The sequence below is a fragment of the Cupressus sempervirens genome, chromosome 10 (genome assembly GCF_028749045.1).
Source record: "Cupressus sempervirens isolate cs-2001-9-10 chromosome 10, ASM2874904v1, whole genome shotgun sequence".
Classification (NCBI taxonomy): Eukaryota; Viridiplantae; Streptophyta; class Pinopsida; order Cupressales; family Cupressaceae; genus Cupressus; species Cupressus sempervirens.
In genome coordinates this window covers 944,423,125-944,450,051 of record NC_143127.1, presented here as the reverse complement: position 1 = coordinate 944,450,051, position 26,927 = coordinate 944,423,125, and the positions used below count along the sequence as shown (strand labels likewise).

Here is a 26,927-nt window from a genome sequence, read left to right as displayed (position 1 = left end):
TCCAAGTCCTACTTCTAACTATGCTACAATGAACCAAATCAAGCTATATCTACCATAAAAAGACTTATCCTTGAAGCATTACCACCACATGTAGCAATGAGCCAACATGAGCCCAATCATAGTAATCTTACTAATCTTTTCTAGAAAAAGTAAGCAGACATAATTGATGACTCTCATATTTGGTAAGCACATTATAAAGAATTACAAAGTATGATCTAATATATTATACTGTATCTTAACTCTCTTCTATCTTAATAACAAATTACAAAGTGTGATCTGAAATATCGATTTAAAAAAGCTAATATACGACCTAATCCAAAAATCTAACTATGCACAATTATAGAATGTAAAATTCTAATACCAAAATAAATCGAGGAAGTGAACCCAATGCTGAAGGGGCTGCTTTAAAGACAATGACAGCAATGTGCCGGTACACGGCTTTCACTAGATATAATATGTATGTTCCACACAAAAGACGCACATCAAATCACGCGCAAGGGCAAAGCCACGTGCATAAAAATTCCTTAGCAAGGAAGACAACCTAACGATAATAATCGTAATAACTGCAGCGTTTGAATAGCAGGTATAAGATGGCCCTTGCGTAAACCAACTCTACCCTCTCGTTGATATTTGGAATTGAGTCTCCCAAATTAGTCCAGGCGGGGATCTTAAATTATATGATTTTAGGCCATATAATTAGATTATCCAGTCTTTGGAAAGTTGCAGGCAGAAAACAAAACTCGTCTTGGTACGATCTAGCAGATTCAGAAAACAGAGAAAGGAAATTGAACCAAGATGTCAATGATGGATTCATTCTTCAACAGAGGAGGCTTCAAAGGAACAAGATGGTGAATCACATCAACCTATCTCAATCACAATTGTTTGCTTTTTTAAAAATCTGGATGTCCCTAAACTGGTTCCAGTGCGAATAAGGCTGATGTGCTTAGTAGGTCTCTATCGTTTAGTTTTAATTCCTCTTTTGATAACAATTCCGTTGGTGGTCACGAAGACGTTTTTATAGTCTTAATATCAGTGCCGATTTTTCCAAACTATCCTCGCAAACTCACACTTGATTTGGTTTTTGCTGTCCTTCTGTAATTTCATAGCTGACTAAGTTTTCATTGGGAGAAAAAAGGGCCTAAAAAACGCTTAAGATGGAGTTTATATGTGTTGTCCAAATGCTTAACATGCTCAGGAATTTATAGAATATAATAATCCGTATATTATATATAATCCTCAAGGGTGGATTCCAGATACCCCTGAGGTAGGACAAGACTATACAATATACTGTAGTCCTTACAGACAGATTCTAGTATATTTCCACTAGGAGAGAGGAAAGCATCTACATTGGTTCTCATAATGGTAATAAAACTATTTAATCTGTAGATGTAGAGTCTCTGATCTAACAAGCAAGATTTTTAACCCTTAAGCTACTCAGTTGATTGATTCTTATGACACCCATTGAATATTGAATCTGGGTCATCCTAGCAATTAACTGTTTATATTGTCACCAGACCACAGCCCAATGGAAACCTTCTAGTGTCTATTTTCAGAATTACTAGTTTACCCTAACTAATCATTTCTATTATCTTTAAACTAACAGTACAATCTGGTTTCAACCAGAATTTACATCCTAGGCATTGAGAAGCCACTTTGGGGTCTATATCCAACATCTACTGAAAATACTCATATTCTCTATACCTTTACATAAGCTACTCAGTTTATCTGTGCATATGACAATCATTGGTTTATGAGCTGGTTCATTCTAGCGAATAAGTGCTCTATCCATAGCCCAACAGAATTCGAGTTACTGGTGTCTATTTTCAGAATTACTTGTTTATCCTAACCCATCGTTGAATTAACAATACAATCTGATGACAATCAGAATTCCACATCCTAGACATGGACAAAATGATGAAAAGCCACTTTGGAGCCTAGGCAATACCTGATAGACTGATAACAATATCTCATGCTCTGTGACAATGCAGAATATTGAACACTGCACATGGTTGTCCTTTTTGGTAGCTTTTAGATAAAAGTTAGCTCACTATGGTGCAGCCATGTCAGTGATACTGTGTATGTTACTAATTGTATGCTCAACAACACTTTTGTTGTCTGTTTAACTTACTGTTATTATGATTTCACACAAGAAAGAATTTGAATAATTTTTCATCAGCATGACATTTATAATCTTAACTATCAATCTATTGTTTATTGAACGAGAAATTTTGCAGATTATGCCTTTTAAAGGTTGTTAGCATGAGTTCTTGCAAATTCTTTTTCAATGTATCATCAAACAAGTAGCAGAAAATATCATATTTCAATATGTTTATTTGTCTGCAATGACTGCTATCAAGACACTCTAAGAACTACAGAGATTTGATCCAATATACTTGTCAATAATTTTTGTTATTCATAAGATAAAATGATTAATGGCGCATGAAAATTTGGATCTTCTTATTGGTTTCTTCGAAATACAGAGATTTGATCCAATATACTTGTACATAGTTTTTTTTTATTCATAAAAAATTCATGGTGCATTGAAATTTAGATATTGTTATTGGTTTCTTGGTAATGTATATGCTCAATTTTATAGTTCACATTATGAGTGGAGGGACACAATTTTAATCTGGTTGTTGGTTTCTATGTACTGCTTATGCTCAAGAAATGGTTGCATCAAGGTCACCGGGAGACGGGGAGACTTTGGGGTCTCCGGTACTGGTACTGGTACCGGTACGGCAATTTTTCAAATAGGAGACGGGGGTACTTGGAGACGGCAATTTTTTTTATTTTTTATTTTTTTAAATAATTTTTTAATAGCTTAAACTTAAAGAGTCTAATACTAAAAGTAAATACAAAATTTCAAAATAGTAATACCGTAAGACTAAAAGACTAAAGTAAATAATAAATTAATAATACTAGTGTTGTCACATTAAAAATTAAAATAGATTCATAGAGTCAAACTGTCAAAGATTATAATAATAATAAGCGGTTAGATACAGAAGTACATTACTGAAATATATTTTAAAACCTAACAAATTGGCATTGCTGCAAAAAATTTGTGAAAATTATTGAATTATTCAACATTGATGCATGCATAGAGAGACACTTAGGATTTCTATTTTCTAACTAAGAGTTAGGATTGCTTAGTTTAAAAGGGAGTAAATCATTTTGTAATAGTGTTTTTATTCCAGTTACACAGATTCAACTAACAAAGATTCCTATATTGGTACTAGGATATTGCCAACAGCAGATAAACAGGTACGAATAACAAATATGACTTATACATCAAACTGAAACATGATATCCTCTTGAAAAAACAGAAATATGGGACCAAATACATTCATGTTAACATACATAAAACCTCTAGTCTATCACTGTTATCGCTGAGTCTTTATCAGCAAATAGATGCTTGGTTTTCATGAGGAATAATACTATTATCAAGCATTTGCATATCAGATTTCTGTAACATACGTAATACTATCTTCTAATGCACTAACAACAGTTTTTGCACTCTAATTCCTCAGCCGCATAAATTTATGTGATTTGGGATCTTTACTGCAATCCTGTACAGCTTCCAATATGTTGTCTTAGACTTGTATCGTGTTCCTGTAGGTGACGTACATCACCAAGCAGTTGTTACGCAATTCATATAGTACCTTAGATTTTTGCATTAAAAACATTTAAATGAGGGCTAAAATATATAAAATTATTTAATATTATATTTTACATTTATATTTTATCAGGAGACTTCGGGGAGACTTCACTTTTTGGATTAGGAGACGGGGAGACTTCAGGAGACTTCGTCATGAAGTCTCCAACCTTTTTTGAGGTCTCCGGAGACGCGAAAAGTCTCCGAGACGCGTCTCGGTCTCCGAGACGCCACTTTTAGGGGGGAGACGGGTCTCCTGGTAACCATGGGTTGCATATTACAGTTGTAGCAAGTAAAAATGTTAGATGCTTGCAATGTAGTAGTGCATCTCATATCGATCCAGTTTCTTCTGATGTTTTCTTGTAGAATGTGCTATATCAAGGGCATATTACTAGACTGAAATTTTCTAATATTAGTCATTTTATAGGATGAAAGGAGATTAGGAAATGTTTTCTTTATTTATTGTTTCAAAAACCTGAAATAATGGGGAGCTGATGCAGCTTCTGACAACTTAGTATTTTGGCCATTGGATGTGATTATAATTAGTGATTCCTTTGGTGAACAGCAAGACCGCTCTGAAGTTGACTATTCCACGTATAAAATTGCTAAGAAATAAGAAGGAGGTCCAGTTAAGGCAAATGCGGAGAGAGATTGCACAGCTTCTTCAGACTGGGCAAGAAGCAACTGCTCGAATCCGGGTATGTGCAAAAGTTCAAATCAGTTGATATTCATTGATGTTCTTCTCTTGCCGGGAATTGCCAATAATTGCCTATGCAAAAATATTTGAGACTTAATTGGAAAAGAAGGAGTAAGATCTAATTTCAATGAACATTGGAGTTATTGTTTATTGGATGGAATATTTTTTCTTCCGTGCGCTAATATGATCCTTTTTTGATCCTCTTAGGTGGAGCATATAATACGGGAGCAGAACATCATGGCTGCCTATGAAATTATTGAACTCTTCTGTGAACTTGTGGTTGTTCGCCTCCCTATTATTGAAACCCAGAGGTCAGTCATTCTTACTAAATTCTGCATACCAGATGTGTGGATGATCACATCTGTAATGTGTGTTAATCTGTTCATGACAAATTTATGTTTTGGTTGACTCTTAGTGCAAGCAATTCACCACATTGAGAGTTGGAGTGCTTTCCAATTCTTAAGATCTCCTGCATGCAAAAAGATCTAAATGCAACCAGTTCTGTTGTATCAGATTGTGGTGACAATGTAAATGCTCTGGTTTTAACCAATCTAAAGATTATGCCTTTATTTTCGGTGATGGCTGGTATAATGTCCCAATTCTCATCTTTCAACAGATAAAGCTTCTTAAAAGTATATTTGAAAATTAAGGGGTTACTTAACTAGTATCATATAGAGACAATTTAATTATATAAGTTACTTTATGACAATGTAGAAACCTTAGAGTGATTTTGATCTAATCTATAGTTCTATCACTTCTACTTATCGAATCATTGGCAGAACATGGTAAAGGTAACTAAGGTAGATTTCACCTCACTTCTGCTGTAACTTGCGTGTGCTTAAGGCATTTCTGATGCAAAATTATATTAAAGGAATGTTATGTGATAAAATGCAGTAAAGCATATGGTAGTCCAGAACTGCCATTGATAAGCACACTCGTGTTGCATGGAAGAAGAGTAATGAAGCAATTGTCTCAAGTTCCCAATTACTGTAAAACTTACTGGAATCTATTTATAAATGCTATGTTAGAAGGACTAAGCAGGGAGTTCTTGTTTGATGAAGAGATTTCAAAAACACTCTTATCAATGGAAGACAGGATCTGGGGTATGTGATGTATGATTTTGGCATGTTCTACTTTTCTGTTGCTCAGATAAGGTTGTTATAATGTGTTTGCTGAGAAATATCATATAGATCAGGATGTCTCAACAGGATCTAAAATCTGCCTTTATTGTATGTAAAGTTGTTGAATCTGAAAGTGCAGTTACCATGGAAGTACCAATTGATAAAGATACAATAAATGGGAATATTCAGATATTGTACAGCTACCAGTTATAATTATGGTGGCTATTCTCACTCATTAAATCAGGTTAAGTAATGTACTATGGATATTAATTAAAATTAGCTTCAAGAGATCAATTGAAAGATGATATGCTGCATACCTAGTATTAGCTTAAAAAAGGACTGAATTTATGCCTTGTAGCAATATCTCTGGTAGAACCAGGCATATTGAGAAATTTTGGGCCCGGCTAACCATAGAATAGCATTCAACTTCTTTTTAAATGCAAGCTAAGGTTCTAGGATCTTTTGCAGCATAGATGGGAGTTATCATCAATTTGCTTTGTTCATTCACATGCTTTTGATTCCTTGTTTGGCACCATTGAGTTTTCTTCTGTTGTAACTATTCAATTGTACCTTTTGTCTCTAGCTAGTTTGTTCTTTTATTGAGTCTTTACACTTGCTGGATTTTCTCTTGTAGTGATATTCCTTAAGCATCCTCTAAAAGTCAAAATCTCTTATTTGATGACTTGAAATGAAGACATTCTACCTCATTTTTGAGCTTTCAAGATCTGCCATCTTGCCATTCAAATGTTCCTTTAATGTGTTTCCCTTTCCACCCTTTCACCTTTGCTTTCATTGCATGCTAGTTAGAAACCAATAATCACATATCCTTTCCTCGTCCTCGTGTCGATTTCAGAATTCACGAGCTTCCATCCTATTCATTTTGTCTTTATCAAAGGACAAGGTTGTTGCTCCAATTTTTAGTCATCATTTTCAAGAGCCATCCTGTGGGACAAAGCTTTTCTTGTTTCCATTTTCAATTCCCATATTCTGCTGGCTCTTCTCATGCTGAGCTTGGTAAAGTTACTCCCATAAAAATGTTTAAGCACACTTGAGTCAAAGTAGCACTGGGATGGTTGACCTGAAAAGCTCTGATGCTTCAATCCAAGGATCATCATCTAGATGCAATGAATGTTAAGTGGGCCATTGATTCTCATAAGAGACAGGTTCATGTGAACTAGTCGTGAAACATGGGTCAATGAGTCTGACTCAAAATTATACAGTTGAATCCTGATAGAAATATCATAGATTATCATATTATGCATGTCCTATTTTATTGTTCCTTTAAAGAGTCTTCAAACACAGTCAAATAAAAAATGTAATTTTTTTAGTCATATAATTAAAGACAATGTAAATTGAGTAGCACTGGGATGGTTGGCCTGAAAATCTTTGATGCTTCACTCCAAGGATATCATCTAGATGCAATGAATCTTACATGGGCCAGTGATTCTCACAAAAGATGAGTTAAGTCTGACACAAAACTATACAGTTGAATCCTGATAGAAATAGCATAGATTATAATATTATGCCTCTCATGTTGTATTATTCCTTTAAAGAGTCTTCGAACACTGTCAAATAAAAAATGTAATTTTTTTAAGTTATTAAAAGACAATGTAAATTGACCTCTCTAGTTGCTTTACAAATGGGGCTTATTTAAGATTTGGTTAAGTTTCAATAAGTCCATTTAACTTTTCTTTTCGTCTGCTCAATTATTTTTATGGCTTACAAAATGTAAAATCAATGTTACTAGGTTGGAGCTAAATCTTTTCTTTCAGTTTCTTCTAATAGGTCCTTTATCCTCTTGTTCTGGTTATTTCATACACATCTTATTAGACAATCATACAGTGGGATCTCCATGCTAAGACAGAATTCCTTAAGGCTTGGACCTGATTTAGTAAGCTCCATTTCATGTTCCACCAGCTTTTAGGCATTTCACTAGGTGAGATCCTTTGTGGTATGACCACTGATGGTGTATCTATCAAGAAGGATTGAAGTACACACCCTTGATACTAAATCATTCAATTATTAAGAACATCAGTTTTCCACAATCCATTTGATTTATTTTTATTGCTTCTGGTTTACAATTGTGTCTTAAGTTTTTGAATCGACGTTTTGGATCACACTCTCTGATCTTACTGTGTTATCGTGCTGATGGATCACAGTGTGTGATCTGAAACATTGATTCAAAAACTTGACACAATTGTAAACCAGAAGCATTAAAAATTAATCATTCAATTTTGTTTTTTTAATCAAATGTATCTTGTTCTACTTTTGTATGGTTCAAGAATACCTTATTTTACTAATGATATTTGTGTGCTTTCAGAGAATGCCCATTAGACTTGCGAGAATCTATATCTAGTTTGTGTTTTGCTGCTCCTCGATGTTCAGATTTGCCAGAATTACAACAAGTCCAACAAATGTTTGCTGCCAAGTATGGTAGGGAATTTGTCATGGCTGCATCTGAACTCAAGCCTGATTGTGGTGTTAATCGCCAGGTCAGTAAATTTCAAATATTATTTAAGTTGTGCTGAATCTTTACATGCATTGCTGCAACATGTATACTTATTAGTATTCTTCTATAATTTCCTGAAAATCCATTCTATGATGAACCTCAATCGATTTAAATTTGATGGTAATTAGAATTGTATCAATTATGCTCAAGGAGATTAAAAGGTATGCAGGGTACAAAGTGCAGGTGTTTTTCCTAAATGTTTTCCCCTCCTTATCTGAGCTTTTAGCTGCTTCTTGATTCTCCAGCTTATCTGCTTATTTGTAGAGATCACTGGTGACTGAATATGTTGCATATTCTATCCCTTGCCCCATGCCAGACCAAGGAATGAAATGTCATTAAACCTAAATAAATCATTGGGTTACGAAAGAAATGTCTTTAATCCAATAGTTGGTCCTTTCTGACAACAATCTGAGTTTATATGTCTTTGCTTAGTTTGACATATAAGCCACCAACCATGCTGCTTTGAGTATTTTTCATTTCCCATCCCCCAAACTCCAAGTACCAGTCCTAATAATCACCACGGCCATTACACCTGCTTCTGTTCCTCAGTTTCATTCCTATTATTTTGAAGGTCAGTGTCTTAGAGGCCTCTTCTAGCACATTTAACAAAGCCTATTAGGATGTTGCATAGAATGAGACAGACAATGCAGATCCATGTCTCAAAAAACCAGAATAAACCCATTGCAAGTGGGGAAAGTGGAACCATCAGTGAGCTTATTTAACCAACTGATTGAAAGTTTTCCTTAATATTTGTTATTTGCCTTTTTTTGGTACAACTGCAGCTATTATAATATCTATTGCTTAAATCAATGTTTTGGTAATAGACAGTGCTCTTTATTCTGACAATAAATATAATGTCACAATATTTGTCTCTAGTAGTACTTGCAGGTATCTATTTTAAGTGTTTTTCTTTAATTTACACTGCTTTTATTTCTTGAATTGTTTCTGTAACTACATATTTCCATTACATAAAGAGATATTTTCCAGGTTTTCTATACAAAAATCAAGATTTATCTGTAATGGCAATTATACATTTTACATCTTTTGGGAGCTCTGTCAGGTACCATTAGTATCAATTTGTATATCCCCTGGACATAGAATTTTACGGGCTTACCTTCTGTCACTCAGCGTTTTGAGTCTCTTGATTCATAATCTTCTCAGCTGTCGAATTTTCCTAAAGCCTGGGACCCAAATTGACTATCAGCTTAACTCCTCCTACTTGACCAATAACTCAGCATGTTTGTTGAGCATATCCAGGCACAACTGGACATAATATGACTATTCAGGTTCTCAATACGCCATGCAGCCTGTAGCTCTGCAATGTCAAACTATTTCATTGAGCTTGAGTGTTTATGCCAAGAGGAATTCTACACTGGCAGCAAGGAGTCCCATGTCATGACTGTGCATAAAAAAATGTACAGCCAACATATATTTAAAAACAATAGATGACATAATTATATAGCTTTTAACTAAAATTATAAAATAATAAATAGTTCTTTTAATAGAAAGAAATAGTGTAGAAAAATAAAATAGTTCATAACTAAAAACTAAAATCTATTTGTCCATGTATATGTGTAGTTAATAAAATAATTAAAGCTTGAAGTAAATAAAATAGCTCAAAAATGTTGTTTTGTAGAAGTATTTAAGATATTTATACTACAAATGCACACTAAAAACATACAAGTGAACAGAACACTAAGGCTATGGCAGTAAGTAGGCCTATCCGTTCAGTTGTTCATACTAAAATCATCGTCTAAGAATAAACACTTGCAGCACTTTAGATGTTGCTAGAAGAAGCATTGTAAAACAGTAGACAATCTATCTATCTATATGTATAAAGAGAGGGGTGGGGGGGGAGGTGTTTCTGTTGATGTTTGGTAGCTTCTGTTGGGTAAACCTATATATAATTATATATGAGATATGATTAATATATATAAGTTTATTGTTATGTGAGAGAAATTAATATTATATATATAACAATGATTAAATTTATTATATTAATTATCTAATTAACAAATAGACATGTCCCGTGAATGGAACATGTCTCTTCATGGCTTATTCTCAATTTAAATAAGAGGTCGATGCTATTTGGAAAACACATACCAAATACAATGGCAGTGCTTATCTGAGAAACTTAGCATGGTATCAGAGTAGGATGTTTACTGGGAAACAGTTAGAATCGCTACTGTGATAATGATGGAAAGAGTACAACATGGGATAATGTGTTTTAGAAGTTTGCAACATACGATGAGTATTCATGTTTGGGCATAGTATAAAGACTGCTTGCAAACAGAATTAATAATCGCAAGTCTTCTATTTCCATATTAGATTAATTTTCTCTAGATTTATGGTTGTCGGGTGTTGGGATCTGTATTCATGTTAATGGAATGGTATCTAATGACCTGTCTCTTCGAACAGTGATTAGCATCGAGTCATAATATGAAAATATGTAGCGCCTTCCTCCAGACAAATCTAATTGTTAAACGTACATATTCTTTTACAACGTGTCTTGTGTTTTGTGTTTATTGGGCTATATGTCTCTCCACATCTACAGTAGCAGAATTGACAAGAGTTTTGACGCGATTAACTTGTGTTGATCTGAAATGATGTTTACACCTACAGAAATCGATACGACAAACTACAGCAACAGTGTTGAGTAATATGGACAGATCGATAAAGAGATCAATGTGGGGACATAAATATTTATCGCTAGGATGAGCACTGTGGTGATTGAATCAATATGGATTTTTATCGTCAGGTGGGGTTTTCTTTATGTGAAACAATTTTGTATGGAAATGCACAACCGCAAGTGGGTAGAAGCCTTAGTCTCTCCTCACTCTTCCTCTCATCGTGCTTTCAAATGAGCTCGTCTTTTTGTTTCTTCTTACATGCCGACGCCTATCCCATCTCACCCTCAATCTTGATCGCAATTACAATTTCAAATTAAATATATGAGGAGCAAATAATAGCACAGGAAAAAGATTGAGGCGACCCTTAAATATATAAGGAGGAACAAAATAATTGCATAGTCGTTAATCACCAGCTAAGTAGGATAGATGTTTAAGGAAGGCAATCATAAGGTAATCTCACGGAGAGTGCCATTTCAATATGTATTGACCTAATATTTGCAGGGGCCCTCCCATGTGAACCAATGTCCACAACTAGCTATGCTAGTGTAGCCTAGCTAACTGAGTCCACATTTGAGCTATTATATCAGGGGAAGTGCCAAACATTAGAAAAAAAGACAACATACATATACATATATATAAATATATATATATGAATGAAACTTATGTTACCTGCAATAAAAATCGTCACCTGTGGGCTCAATTATGAAGTTGGTAGAGAGTGCTATTGTCACCTACGAGAAAATTGAGAGATAGTGGAAGTTTCCTTGTGGAAGGAAATAGATCCCATACTCCGGTCACACAGTCGTTGAACACAAGACCATGTGGATATTGTTCGGACTGTCGATCATATTATATATTACAATGTAACCCTTAATACATATTGATAAATATCTATGTTCCCCAAGGATGCGTACCCGGCCTAAAACTTGGTGTTTCGGGGACAGGGACGTCCCCCAGCCGTCCCCAAAAAGTGAAAAAATGCAGGGGACATCTCAGAAACTTGGGGACGCCAGAGGGAAAAAAGGGGGACAGCCAGCTGTACCCGGTACGGAAAGGGGACGTTACGGTACAGAAAGGAGACATCCCCTTTCCGTACCAGGTATGGCTGGCTATCCCCCTTTTTTGTTTGCATAAAATTAAAAATGTTTAACATAAAAAAATATTTTAAAGCCTCCAACTTGGTCGGCCAGGTTGGCCCCACCCCTCCAAATGTCCTAAAAGGTAGTAGAGGCAGAATAGGAGCAGTAGACTGCTTCATTTTTCTATGTTTTGTATTTTATGTTGAACATGAACCTGATTATGATACATTGATACTTATTACTTTATGGCAGCCTCTACCCTTTGGGCCTATAGCTTTGGGCATATTTTGATTTTGATTTTCAGATTTATCATGTTTATCATTATGACATTATGATATTGACAATTGACAATTGTTCATGTTCATTGTTCAGTGTTCACTGATATTGATATGCACTTTGACAATTGGCTACTAAAATTAGATATTATTTCCTAGATGGCATTCAAATGTTGTATGATATGGTTCTATAATGTTTAAATGACATGCTCATATGAATGACATGTATATTTGCAAATTTCAATGTATATATTAAAATTTTCCTATATATATATATATAGCCGTCCCTGTTTGCCGTCCCCCCCCCATCCCCAAAATCGACAAAAAAATTTGTCGTCCTAGAAACCCGTCCCGCCTTTCCTTGCCATCCTCGTATTGGAAACTCGGGGGAACATAGATAAATATGGATATTAATCTAAGATGTGAAATAAGAAAAGGGAACAACTAACAGTTGAAGGGCCCAAGTCATCAGGCAAAGCCCATGACCCTCTATTATAAGGTGATTTGGGCATGAATATGAGGTCATGCTTTCAGGTGAACCAAGAAATAAGGAAATTAAAAGGTATGCTTATACTTGATCGTTGTTATATTATATTGGGGACAATATTAATTTCATAGTTGATATATATATATAGTCACTAGAATAAAATTTATAGGACTTCAGGCAGATGCATATGAAATTCATAGTTGATGGTAAGAAAATTGTGCTTAAGGCTATTATAGATGGCGGTCATGAGTGGTTCGCAAGGAGAATGGATGCCCTATTTAGGCATGATGATGTGGAGTGGGCAGCTCAATGTTTTGTATCCAACAAGTCTTCCCGTAGCAGTGAATCACAAGATCATATTGATACCCAAGTTGTGTTTGGATAAACATAGTACAGTGTTTGGAGATGTACCTCCTAGTTGTCTACTTAGTCTTGGGTTTGAGCATGTCATTGAGCTTGAGGAGGGCGCAAAATCAGTTATCACTAAGCCCTATAGATGCCCACACTATTTCAAGGAGATGGAGAGAACAATCAAGAAAATATTAAAAATGGGTCACATCCATCCTAACCCTTTCACTTCTTCAATTGTATTGGTCAAGAAGAAGGATTGAATGTTATGCATGTGAATAGACTATAGGGTTGAACAAGAAGACCATAAAGAATCAATGAACTTCTACATGAGCTACACAGGGTCGTGTATTTTCCCCAAATTGATCATTATTCAGGCTATCATCAAATTGGCGTTTGGGAAGAAGGCATACAAAAGTCTGCTTTTCGTTGTCACAATGGACACTTTGAGTTCCTTGTTATGCTGTTTGGATTCACAAATGCACTTGCAACATTTCAATCTTGCATGAACCACACATCTCGTGAATAATCTCGAAAATATGTTTGGGTCATTGATGACATTTTCATACACAAGTATTGGAATGATCATTTGCAACATTTCAATGCGGTTTTGAGTATCATGGAGGTACAATCACTATTTGCGAAGGCTTTCAAATGTGAGTTCAAAATGTCTGAAATCCTTCATCTATGACATGTGATTCGAGTTGATGGTGTTAAGGTACACCAAGAAAAAATACAAGGAATATTTTAGATTGGCCACCTCCAAAAAACATAATTGTGTTGAGAGGATTCTTGGGTTTGTGTTGTTATAGGGAATTTGTGCAAGGTTTTTCACAATTGGCATCACCCTTGAGCGATCTTACTAAAAAAGGGGCATTCTGTTGGTCTACTAAGGCACAAGTTACATTCAATAAACTCAAGGAAGTCATGGGCACATGCTAGTATTGACACTACTTGACTTCACACAACCATTTTTTTGTTGAGTGTGATGCATCGAGTTAAAGGATTGGTGTAGTTTTGTTGCAGGATAGACATCCTATTGCATTCAAGAGTAGGAATCCTAGAGATTCAGAGAGATTGTACTCCATTTATGACAAGGAGATGCTAGCTATCATGCACACACTAGCAAAGTTCAGACAATATATGCAGCCTTTCCCCTAAACCTATGGAAGGCCTGTAATGAAATCCATGGATATTCCTTCCCACTTTTTGTTCAAGTATGGACAACAGCTGAATAAGGCATGCAAGAAAGGTATGTTTTGACGTGTTTGATTGATAAGTCAAATATTCTTTAATATACTACAAAACATTGTCCTTAAGTTCTGTTCAAGAGAACCTCTCACACCTGACGATATGTTTTGAAGAAACTTGAATGTCTTGTTAGAGGAGTATCATGCAAGACCACCTCAACCTTGTCCTTCAATTAGATCCTTGTACAAGACGAATTATATTTTTATAATAAATTACATCATCCACTATTTGCTTGTCCATCAATAAGATCACAAGAAAATGCATTTTTAGAATGCTTGACCAATGATTGAGATTCCCAATGAGCTGAAATCTTAGTGAGAAAGCAGAGGGTAGGTTTCTGAGAAAGAGCGTCAACAACAATATTCTCTCCTTTGATGTATTCTATATCAAAATTGTAATCATCAGTTACCACTTCAAAGCAACATTAAGTAATCCACCATGAAGACCAACAATGAATCATCAATTACTTCGATAGCATTAAGGCAACAATTTCATCAAAGTCTCCTGCTACTCTACTTTTACTACTAGCTAGCTAATTTCTCCCTAGTCTCCTAGTCTCTTGATCTAACTCTTACAAATAAGAAGGCCTCGACCTCTATAGGTGTTCAATTACAATGAAGGGCCAAGAGAAATCCCTACAAACCCTAATTAGGGTTTCCATAATCAACCAATTACATGAAGGCACCACCCTGTGGGCCAATAAGAAAATTACAATACTCTTGAGAACCAATGACAAAATTGTATAGTTGACATAATATGAGTGAAACATATGTAATTGGAATTTCCTGTTTGGTAGAAGACAACTAAGTGCCACCTCAGCATCTTTATCTTGTAAACTTGATCAATCCTTTAGCGATGAGAAAATATCTCTTGATACTCAACATTAACAAGCCTTCGATTATGGTGGCATATTCCATAGTTGCTTCATCTTTTCAAGTCTTCCTCATCTTCTTTCCTAGAAATTTTCTCATTGCTATGACTTGAACTTGTTTTGCAAACTTTGATTCCCCATTGATGCCTTGACTTTGATCTTCTTAAAGTGACGAAATCTTCTTGTGGCATGGATCCTTTTAAAGCATACTTAGAATTCAAGAGGAAATTCAAGCTGATGATAAACTTTCCCTATTGGAAGGCTTAGATTTCTTGAATCCCATCTTGATCTTGATTTGAATTTGTACTCTAATAACATGAATCTTTCTTCTTATTTGGAGTCCCCAAGCATCCTCCTTGAAATCCTAAACAAGGCCTCGCCATCATCTCCATTTTTTTGCTGTCCAAGCTTTTCTGTCAAAATTGACCTTGCAAAACAAGAGAGAAATTTTATTAAGCTCCAAAAAATTGATAAGTATAACAAAATAAAGAAAATCTGAAAGCTTTCACCATAATCGATATCAAACCAAAGAGGCAAAAAGAGTTTTTTTAATCTTAGGATCTAACCTTTCTTCCTCAAGCAAATTTCGAGATGAAATTATGCTAAAAAGTGGAAAATAAGTAAGTTTTTTAATGAGCAACATGCCCAGATTTCATTCACTTAACTATCTTCATCACTGATTTTTGGAGAAAAAATCTGCTTTGAGCATCTGAAATTGCCACCTCTACAAGAGATCTCACCGTGATAGAAGATTTGAGGTCTTGAATGAAAGGAAATTGTGGCCATCAAGAGGAGAATTCACTTATGAGGAGATCGCTGCTCATTAGTAGACCTGATTTGCTTTTGAAAAGGTGTTGAAATAAACTCCCCTTTCCCTCCTTATATAGGCATTAGTTGTTATGAAGGGGCACGTCTATTGATGAGGGCTGAATTGTGTATGTGATGAAAATGTACCTGTAGGGATGAAGCTCAAACATGCAAACATTAGATATACATATCAAATTTAACTACACATGCATGTTATCAAAACTTGAAATAAACCACAAAAGCCTTCATCACAACCTTAGTTGAGCTTGGACGAGGGCACCCAAGCCTTGTTGACTTGTTCTAATGGAGGGTTGTGGGTCTGCTCTTCCAACACAAGTAGATATCACACAAATGATTGATTGAATAAATGCAACTAAATGCAAATCTAGATGAGGATTGAATAACTCAAGAAGTAGTTATGAAACAAGTACTCTCTACTTCAAGCATTCGATGCAAATGAGATATGAGATCTAATGCAACAAAACTAGTACTAAATGCATGCAACTACCAAATTAGATAAACATGAAACTAGTATTGAATGCAAATCTACTAAACAAAATGTTAGTAAATAAAATCTCTAGAAGTGCTAAAATGCTCTAACATTAATCTAGTATAATAACTCTAATGCAAATAAGCGAGATGAATTTCTTGAGACAAGGATTCTATTTATAGGTTTTTAGGAGGCCTTGAGGAGGTGGCATGTGGCATCCACATAGGTGCGACAAAGGAGACACATAAGTCATGCAATGTCCAACTTTGCTCACACGTGTGAGCAACTTGGGATGTGATGGGTCAATGTGTACTAAGTACACATGTAAAAGTGTGTAAGAGATGTGTAAGAGGGAAAAAACCATTTAACACTTTTAGAAAGTGTAAGAGGTGTAAGAAGTGTGTAAGAGCTCCTTGTTTGGGGGAAATAAGGTAATGAATCGAAATGTCAATTTTTGGAAATTTGCTCATACATGTGTGAGCGAATAATTAGGTTGCAAATATTAGGAAATTAGCCTAATTAACCTTAGTTAATTAGTGAATAGTTTATTAGCTAAAAAGTGATGAGTGTAGGGTAGGATCTAGGTCTAGATTAGGACTAAATTAAATAAGATTTAATTTAATCCGGTATAGTAAAATTTAAGTACGTGGAGGGAATAAATAAATGAAATTTAAAAGGGGATTTTATGGAAAAACATGTATTAAATTGAATTTAATACATTAGAGAAAGTATTTAAATAAGATCAAATACATTAGGAAGTGAATGTAATAAATTAAATAGGTAGTAGAACATAGCAAATATAATTAATTAATTAATAAATAGCTATAGTGGTATAGGAGATTAAATAAATTAATATAAGTGTGAAGGAATGATTTTGGGTGTCTACTACTCGATCATATTGGCCAATGAAAAAAAACCATTTTGTTTAATTGATTCTTAGCCTTGTAGACAGACTCAAACAAGGGGTAGATATTGGTTTTCTTTAAATATTTAGTCCTAGTTAAAAATCGTTCTTTGATGTATAGGCAAGTGCTCATGTAGAGGTGGAAATTGAGCCTAGGGATGATTTTTCTTGGGGGATGGCAGAGTCCAAAATCCTTCAAGTAATTACTTTGTATTAAAATGATCCTAACCTCTAGATATTCATTGCCTTTCTCCTTGCACATTCAAACCTCTTGTTCGCTATTTGGGATACACAAAGGGCAGAAATTTCACTAATAAAAGGAATCATGATTCCTTTAGGGTGGTGGAATCCAACACTCTCAGAGGATTTTTTCTCATCACCTTCCATTTTCCTCAAATTTTTACAGCCTATACTTAGCTCCTTGTTTTGCTTCACTCACCCTTATGTTTGAACTTCGCCTCCAAATCAACTTCCTTTTCCATATAAAAGGCAAAGAATATGAGTTTGAGAGGAAAGGGGATTGCTTTTGGGTGGTGGAATCTGCCTCTCTCAGAAGATTTCTCCTCTCTCTACTCTAATTTCCTCCAACACACATATCGTCTTCCAAACTTGTTCAATCACCTCAAGTCATTCACTCCAATTATCTTGGATTTTAAGAGACAATGGATCATATTTCAAGCCCCAAATATGAGATTGGAATCAGCATGGTAATACGATTTGATTCCTCATGTCTCCTCAGTCTCCGTTCCTCCAAACTTAGTTCATTCATTCATACTCTTCCACTGTTTGGATCAGATTGTGGGGGAACAACACTTTGCTCAAATCTCTGTCTCAAAACTGCCTCTTATCTATTCTAGGTAGGGGTGGATTCTTGGGTCTAGAGAGAAATTTTGCTCAAGGCATGACAGAATCCGCCACTCCTAGAGGATTTTTCCTCGTACATCTGATTTATCCCATTCTCAATACACAATTTAATCACCTACATCCCCCTTTGTTTTCAGTTTACAATGCAAGTTTGGGGGTTTGTGTTTGTGTTTAGCCACTCTAAGTCTAGGCAAGAATCAGCATATCAAGAGGAATATAGATCTTCATCCAACCTTAATCTCCCTCTCACTAAAACTCAGTCCAATTCTTCTTAGTTTTTCATCTTTCGGATCAGATTGTCCTCCATTAGACTTTTATTTGTTTCCATGGTTGTAATCTTAAACTCAGTCCAATTCTTCTTAGTTTTTGATCTTTCGGATCAGATTGTCCTCCAATAGACTTGTATTTGTTTCCATGGTTGTAATCTTGCATTTTCCTTTCTCAAGATGGTAGGGTGGAAATCTTGATCAGGAAAGGAATTTTGGATTCCCCAAGCCATGGCAGAATCCTCCAGCCTTTGGAGGAATCCCTCCTCCATCAAGCTTCAGCAATTTTAACTCAAAAAAATTCACACAAACCCCTCCATCAACCTCTGCTTTCTCATTACGATGCAAGTTTGCATTATAGTGTTCATGTTATGCAATCTAGGCTTGGGCAGAATTCTTGGTGATGTGAGGAATTTTCCTCAAGGCATGGAGGAATCCACCAGCCTTAGACGATTTTTCCTCTTTCTTTTCACAAAAATTCCAAATTGTCCATTCATTTAGCCTCTCGAACCTCAAATTGCAGTCCCTTAAACTTAAATGGTTTGCCTAGTTCTCAAGATTGCTTTTGAAATCCAAGTTTAAGGGCAGAATTTAGGGGAAACGGCTAAAGGGTAAACTATTTTGTTTGCCCTGCTGTTGCCGATGGCCAACATGCATTTTGTGGGCAACGGTAGGGCAAACAAAATAGTTTACCCTTTAGCCGTTTTTGAATTTAGGAGGGTTGGAGGAATTTTCTTCTGTGGCAGGCGGAATCTGCCATGCCTAGAGGAATTTTTCTCTTTGCAACATGCTTTCGATACTTCATCATTTTTTGGTTTTTATCTCAGAGGACAGGAGGATTTTAAAAAATATAATTAAGTATAAATGTAACTCATACTTTAAGTTATACTTTATATAAATATTGTTAGGATGTTTGAGATAGGCTTCAGCTTCATAGGAGTTATAATAAAGATTCTAGATTTTGAGAGTTGTTAAAAAATTCTAGACAATCAAATTCAAGGATTCAACATGCCTGCAATAGTTTTACCTTTCACAATCACAATCTTTCCTGACTTTCTAAGGTCAAATTGAAGTTGGAACAAGGATTTTCAAATGGTGCTAACTCATAATGTTAGAGAGTAAAGTCCACCAACACAATTGGGGTGGTGGTGGTGGTGGGGAGGGGGTGCGAATCAGTTGTGTGCTTAAACAACTTAATTTAACTTTATCAAATCCAAAACTTAAAACCAATATATGCAACAACAAGATAAGAATCATGCACAGTAACACAAGATTTTTTAACTAGGGAAACCCTTGATCAGAGGGAAAACTCTGGTTGGAATGATGCCCACAAGATGATGTACTGATATAAAAATTCCTTGTGAAAGGGCAAGACTCTATTAGGAGCCAATTACATACAATCAGTACATGTAGTCCTTGTTATGAAACTTTGAATCCCTACTAGAAGATTCGCACCCTGTTAGGAGTTGATAGGAAGTCAACTAAACTCATTGGCCAAACTGCTTCAGAACTGTCTTCACAAAATTAGGATAATACATCCAAGGGTGAACTGAATGATACATCAACTTCTTTGCCAATACAGCTCCTTTGAAGTTCTCAACACATCCTCAACATCATTTTGTTGCTCGGATCTCATCATCCATATATCAATACATCAAATAATAATATGCTTACACACTTACAACCGAGCAAAACATCTTTCCTTCATACCTTGTCCTAACAATAAATTGAGTCGGCCTTGAGGCTTCCCCAGTGTACAATGAGTAATATAGGGCCTCATTAAGATATTACGTTACATGTTACATTATAATTACAACTTCTCAAAATAATATAATCACAAAGTCGGATGACAGTGAATAAATGACATGTTATCCTTTAGTGGCCTTCACCAAGTGAAAAGTAGATTCTGCTACCTCGAACACATCAACAGGAACATGTCTTCAACTGTAATCTGACCTCATTCAACTGGATTCCATCTTGCTTATTGGATACAGTAGATTTGCCAGTAAACAGTTTTGTTCGCACTGCCCTGTGACCAATCTTCATATAACCTTCCATAACTCACATAGTCCTTCAAATATCTTTCTGCGAACACAGATACAACATCAAGACATATCCACAAACATGATTCTAAGCCTGCAGAACTAAGTTCCACAGCCTCTGACCTCGTTGACCAAAATTGCCTCTACAACTCTGAGTGTCATAACCATAATACATATATGTTGGAATCAATGACAAACCAAGTCATAAATGCAACACATAAGTACTCAATCATCTCCTTAAACATGCTGACAATCTCCCCCATATGAATACCTTCAGCATTCATGCTAATACATTCATCACAAATCCCTTGGTTTCAACTCGACTCCCCTGACTAGCTTAGCCCCGTTTTTGTGCATATCCCTGAGGGACTTGACTTTCTAGTAGGCCAAAATTGCTCAAACTCACTCTCGGACTCGGAGACTTGAAAATCTTTCCAACTAAAAGCACCTAAAACCACTACTCCCGCTAAAGCAAAAAAAGGGGGTTCCCCATTTGCAATGGGGCGATGGTGTGAAAACTTAACAACACCGCCCTCAAATGGATGGATAGACAAAAATTGTAAATAAGTGGTTTGAGGGCTTTCTTAGAAATTATGTTTCAGCACAGTAGTGTGCTTGGATTAGATGGCTTCTTAGGTGAGTATTGTTACAATATCACCTTATATATGTCAATTGACATGCCTTCATTTAGGGCCCTTGTATGTATACAAGGTCACCGGGAGACGGGTAGACTTCGAGGTCTCTAGTACTAGTACTGGTACCGGTATGGAAATTTTTCAAATAGGAGATAGGGGTACTTGGAGACGGCAAATTTTTAAAATTTTTTTTTAATAGTTTAAAGAGTCTAATACTAAAAGTAAATACAAAATTTCAAAATAGTAATACTATAAGACTAAAGTAAATAATAATAGTAATGCTACATTAAAAATTAAAATAGACTCATAGAGTCAAAGATTTCAAAATTCACATGATCACAATATTGTATCTCATAGACATATTTGTTTTTCGAATATTGCATATGATCACCATCATATTAGATTGATAATCGCTGAGATTATCATTACACATTCAAATTTTAAATTCAAAAAAGTATAGTTTGATGCTGAATTGCCGATATGCAAACAAAAATGAACACTTTGTACAATAAAAAAAAAACAGAAATATATCTAGTATTAGTATGTCGATGGTACTATCATCTACTCCACAAGGTTGTGATCATCCATCTCAAGGTCTTCAGCTATCATGCTCTCCAAAAAATCATCACTCTCCAAAAATATTTTAAATGATTTAATCATTTAAATTGTCGAATAAAAATAAATTTTTAAAAGTGTTTCTAATGTTTCTAAAGTAATTAATTTATTAAATAAAATATTTTAAATGATTTAATCATTTAAATTGTCAGCGTTCTTAATTTTTGCATTAAAAACATTAAAATGAGGGCTAAAATATATAAAATTATTTAATATTATATTTTACATTTATATTTTATCAGGAGACTTCGGGGAGACTTCACTTTTTGGTTTAGGAGACGGGGAGAATTCAGGAGACTTCGTCATGAAGTCTCCAACCTTTTTTGAGGTCTCCGGAGATGCGAAAAGTCTCCGAGACACGACTTTTAGGGGGGAGACGGGTCTCCCGGTAACCATGTATGTATATGATGGTTTATCATTTGTAGACTTGACATTTGACAATAGTTAACTTCCTCATGCAAAGGAGATAATTCAGAATTACCATGATATTCACAAGGCACTGAAAGAAAACATTCAACATGCATAAAATCAACAGAAATTGTATACAGAGTTACATATAGACATAGAGTTGGGAGAACATTTCAAGTTGGGAACTTGGTTTTCTTGCACCTACAACCATATATGCAGTAATTATTGAATAGTAGAGGTGTGGAAAAGTTGAAGCCGCATTTTATGGACCTTACAAAGTTTAGGAAGATTTGTGAGGTTGCATATCAGTTGGAACTCCTCGAGGGAAGTAGGATTCATTATGTATTTCCATGTTTCTTTCGAAAAGAAGGCATTGGGTCAGTATACGGTTGCATCTCCAGAATTGCTAACTTTGGATGAAAAAGGGGAATTGGTATTAGTACTTGAAGTTATTGCAATTGGAGAGAGAGGAAGTTGAGGAGCAAGGTGGTTTGGGAGTACTTGATAAAATGGAAAGATTTTCCATTTGAGGATGCAACTAGGGAAGGAGACGAAATTTTATAGAATCCCAACTTACGATTGCTTGAGAACCAGAAATCTTGGGAGGAAGAACTATAATGTCCCTTTCCAGGTGATGGCTAGCAGAAAGAAAATATCTAACCTCTTTCATTCCTTGAGGCCAGAAAATTAATTAAATGGTTGAATAATTAAAAATGAGGCCAAAAATCTAAATTTAATTTGCAAGCTTTTTAATTATTCATTATTTTTTGATGGGGCCACAACTTAAGTGATGAAACTTAAGTGATAACATTTCATCTCTAGGCCATGGAGGCGATTTCCTAATATATAGTGAATAATAACCTAAGTTCAGAGGCCAAAGATTTATGAAGTTAATCGAATGCTTTTTGGAGGAAGTTGCATTTATAAAAGTCTAGCTAGGTTGCAAAGGATTCATTCTATCTATCAACTTATTTTGTTTATTTCTCTGCAAGAATATGATTTGCTTGCTTTTTCAAAAAAATCTATGTTCCCTAGGGACGCGTACCCGGCCTAAAATTCAGCGTTTTGGGGACGGGGGGACGGGTATGGGACGTTACCCAGCCGTCCCCAAAAAGTGAAAAAATGCAAGGGACGTCTCGGAAACTTGGGGATGCCAAAGGGAAAAAAGGGGGACGGCCAGCCGTACCCGGTACGGAAAGGGGTACGGCTGGCTGTCCCCTTTTTCTGTTTGCATAAAATTAAAAAAGTTTAACATAAAAAAATATTTTAAAGCCTCCAACTTGGTCGGCCAAGTTGGCCCCACCCCTCCAAATGCCCTAAAAGGCAGTAGAGGTAGAATAGGAGCAGCAGGCTGCTTCATTTTTCTTTGTTTTGTTTTTTATGTTGAACATGAACATGATTATGATACATTGATACTTATTACTTTATGGCAGCCCTCTACCCTTTGGGCCTATAGCTTTGGGCATATTTTGATTTTGATTTTCAGATTTATCATGTTTATCATTATGACATTATGATATTGACAATTGTTAATGTTCATTGTTCAGTGTTCACTAATATTGATATGCATTTTGACAATTGGCTACTAAAATCAGATATTATTTCATAGATGGCATTCAAATGTTGTATGTTATGGTTCTATAATGTTTAAATGACATGCTCATATGAATGACATGTATATTTGCAAATTTCAATGTATATTTTAAAATTTCCCTATATATATAGCTGTCCCCCCTTGTCCCCAAAATCGGCAAAAAAATTTGCCGTCTCGGAAACCCTTCCTGCCGTCCCCTGCCGTCCCCGTACCGGAAATTCGGGGGAACATAAAAAAAAATGGAACCCTTGAGGATTGAACTTGGATGCAATCCCATGTCTCCTGCTCTGTTTGCAACTTCGCATCTATTCTGGCCACCATTTCACAAGCTGCAAATACATATCTTCTCCGTGGAAAGGAGGGAGATGAAAACTGATACAGTACGCCAAAGATAATAGAGTTTGTTCAAACAACTAGACAGCCTTTTCCAAATCAGAAGCCCAATTTGCTCATTAGATGCAAGAAACAGATTGCTTAGTCACAGAAATTGTGTGTGTCAAGGGCAAGTTCATTCCAGTCTCAGATTTTCAGCTGCAAGTTGTAAAAATCTTGACATAACTCAGACTTTGCCTAAGGTCAGCTATTTCCAGTATTACTTCTTAATTTAAAGCTGTGCATGTTGAGAAACAGTTCCTTGTGATTTCATTTCAATTTCAGTATGTGTTATTGTTTGTATAGAAACTGAAAGACCATGTTCATAAATTGAGTCTGTAATGAATTAAATCAAACACAAAAATACAAAATCTTTTGAGCAATCTGGTTTAGAATATTTCAGTCTAGCAAACACAATGCCTGCAAAAGTTTGCAGATCTTTTTTAGATCCTTAAGATAATGGGGGTGTTTGAATAGGTGAATTTATGGATATGGATGTTGCTAGTCAGCCATAAACAACTTGTGCTTTATATGCTTCACTTTGCATTGAGGTTGTTTTGAGAAATCATTTCAGAATTTTTGAAATAAAGAACATATAAATTATTTTGAGTGAGTAAAATAGGCCAGTGGGACTCGTGAGTACATGCAGATACAATAAGAAAGCATTAGATTTAAAATAAATCTTGCGAATTGATAAGATGACAGATTGAAACTAAATTGCAAAAGCAATAAAAATTTGTTAGGAGAAATTTATTGCGGAAGCTGTGAACAAGAGGAAGGGGCTTCCTAGAGTTTTAGTATGACACTTAGATTCTGTCGAGTAAAATATGTGAATATGCTTTGTACTGAGGGCTCTGAGACTGTGACACTTTTTATGCCATTGCTTTCATTGCTTAACATCTTTAATCTTGTAAATGGTGTAATTGGATGCATCTCACTTGAAAGCATTGGGATTATCTATTACTTAGCTCTTTGAAAGATGGGCCTACCTTTTGTCATAGTCATCCTTAGGGAAGTGGATTCCAACTCATTTAAATATCTCATCAATCTTTTGACTGGGTACATATCTAGCTTTGAATTTTTTGCGTTAATGAAATAAAATCTAGGATCCTTCTGTGACTAGTGTAACTGCAGATAAAAATATTACATGGTTATGTGCTGTATATTACTTTGCAGATTATTGAAAAGCTTTCAGTACGTGCTCCTCATGCTGAAGTGAAATTGAAGCTAATGAAGGAAATAGCTGAAGAACATGAAGTAGAGTGGGACTCATCTAACACGGAAGCTGAATTTTTCAAGTTGCATGAAGATTTGCTGGTAAGATTTGATTATAAAACATCGCAGAGAGAATTTTAAATGATGCATTATTAGTATCATTCTGATTTATGTATAGCATCATACTTTTAGATTTCTGAACCCAATGATTTGTTTTAATAGGATGGACCCACTCATTTTCTTAGTGGGTCAAATATACCACTTTCAGATGAAAAAGATCAATCTCAGTTATCAGTTCAACATACAAGCAAGGGTTCCAACTCAGAGACAGCTTCTGATGAATTAGAACTTCCAGAAATTCCTGTCCAAGCAGTTGTGAAGGGTACAGAAGCAGAACTATCTGGAGGAACATTGCCTTCCAAGGAATCCTCTCCTACGCCAATTGAATCAAATGATAACGGGGGTAGGAATGACTCTGTTGTGCACTTATCACCCCTTGGTTCAGATGTTCCAGTTGTGAATATAGAATCTCCAGTTGGATCACCTACATCTCCCAACATGTCTGAGGGCTCATTCAAGCAGAAGCAGTTTGTGCCATTTATCTCTTCATCTCCCCCCACTACATTTTCAGAGAAATTGGTGATGAGTAGAGAGCCAGATTCAAGAGCAACAAGTGAAGGCAACATGGACTTGCAAGATGTTTTGGCAGCTGCACAAGCAGCTGCAGAATCTGCCGATCTTGCAGCAGCAGCTGCTCGCGCAGCAGCTGATCTCGCAAAGGTAAAAATTTCTGAGTTGAGTGCAAGATCAGGTTCTGAAAGTTTCAGAAGGGATGATAATGATCATATTCTAGCAGATGACAGCAAGGAGACTGTTTATTCTGGCAAGCATACAACTAGTGACTTGAAGCTACCACTAGACACTCAATCTGAGCAGATTTCAGAAACTGGACAAAGGCAAACTGATATATTTGATCTGAATTTGGAAAGTTCTGGAAAGAGAGGAGAAGGTGAGTTGGATGAATTTAATCCAATTTACAATAACAGAAACACTATTCAGGCTGATAACACTCCAGCTCCAAGTCATCCTGAACAAAATATGGGCCTCAACCCAAAACCATCAGGCAAGCCACTTTATGACTCCCCCAGTCAGATTCCCTCTTCACTTAATGAAACTGCACTTGACTATCATTCAACTCACCAGCCTCAAAGATGGAATTCTATGGAGGATGACTATTACTATTCGTACCCAAGTATATTTGATTCTCAAAACTCTTTTTCTGAGCGGACCGAACCACATAACTTAGACAAATCTACAAGTGATACAATATCAACAACTCACAAGGACCATCAAGATTCATTTCACTATTAGGTTGAGATATGTTGTGGATTAAACTAAGATCATAGTGCATCATATGCTAGTCACGAGTTTATACATGTGTTTGAAATTACTTACTGGTCTCTGTATTACTTTGTCCTCTTCCTCAGAGAACTGTGTGCGGAAAAGTATATTTGTAGATTATATGTTTTCACAATGTAACTTTGTAAAATCAATTATATATATTAAATTTTGGAAGATTTATTCCAGTGAGTAACAGGATTATCTATATTTATAATTTTATATCGTGCTGATTTTCATTGTATTTGTAGATATATTTTACACTGACTAATCATACTTATGGCTGTTTGAGACTGAATTTTGAAAGTGTCTAGATATTTGTGAGGTTTATTTTGGGATTGATAGGAATTTTATGTAATACTTGTATTAAACAAATATGGTTATTTGATTTTGGTGT

The 26,927-nt window shown here is 35.5% G+C and overlaps 1 protein-coding gene across 1 annotated transcript; it reads left to right on the top strand.

Annotated features, from left to right (window-relative positions):
* Positions 1-614: 614 nt before the first annotated feature.
* LOC149537085 (Regulator of Vps4 activity in the MVB pathway protein) lies at positions 615-26,726 on the top strand. The gene is made up of 6 exons (XM_089807059.1): positions 615-848; positions 4,218-4,350; positions 4,557-4,660; positions 7,791-7,962; positions 25,094-25,234; positions 25,355-26,726. The coding sequence occupies exons 1-6, from the start codon at positions 796-798 to the stop codon at positions 26,501-26,503; spliced, it is 1,752 nt and encodes a 583-aa protein (XP_089663185.1). The 5' UTR covers positions 615-795; the 3' UTR covers positions 26,504-26,726.
* Positions 26,727-26,927: the final 201 nt, after the last annotated feature.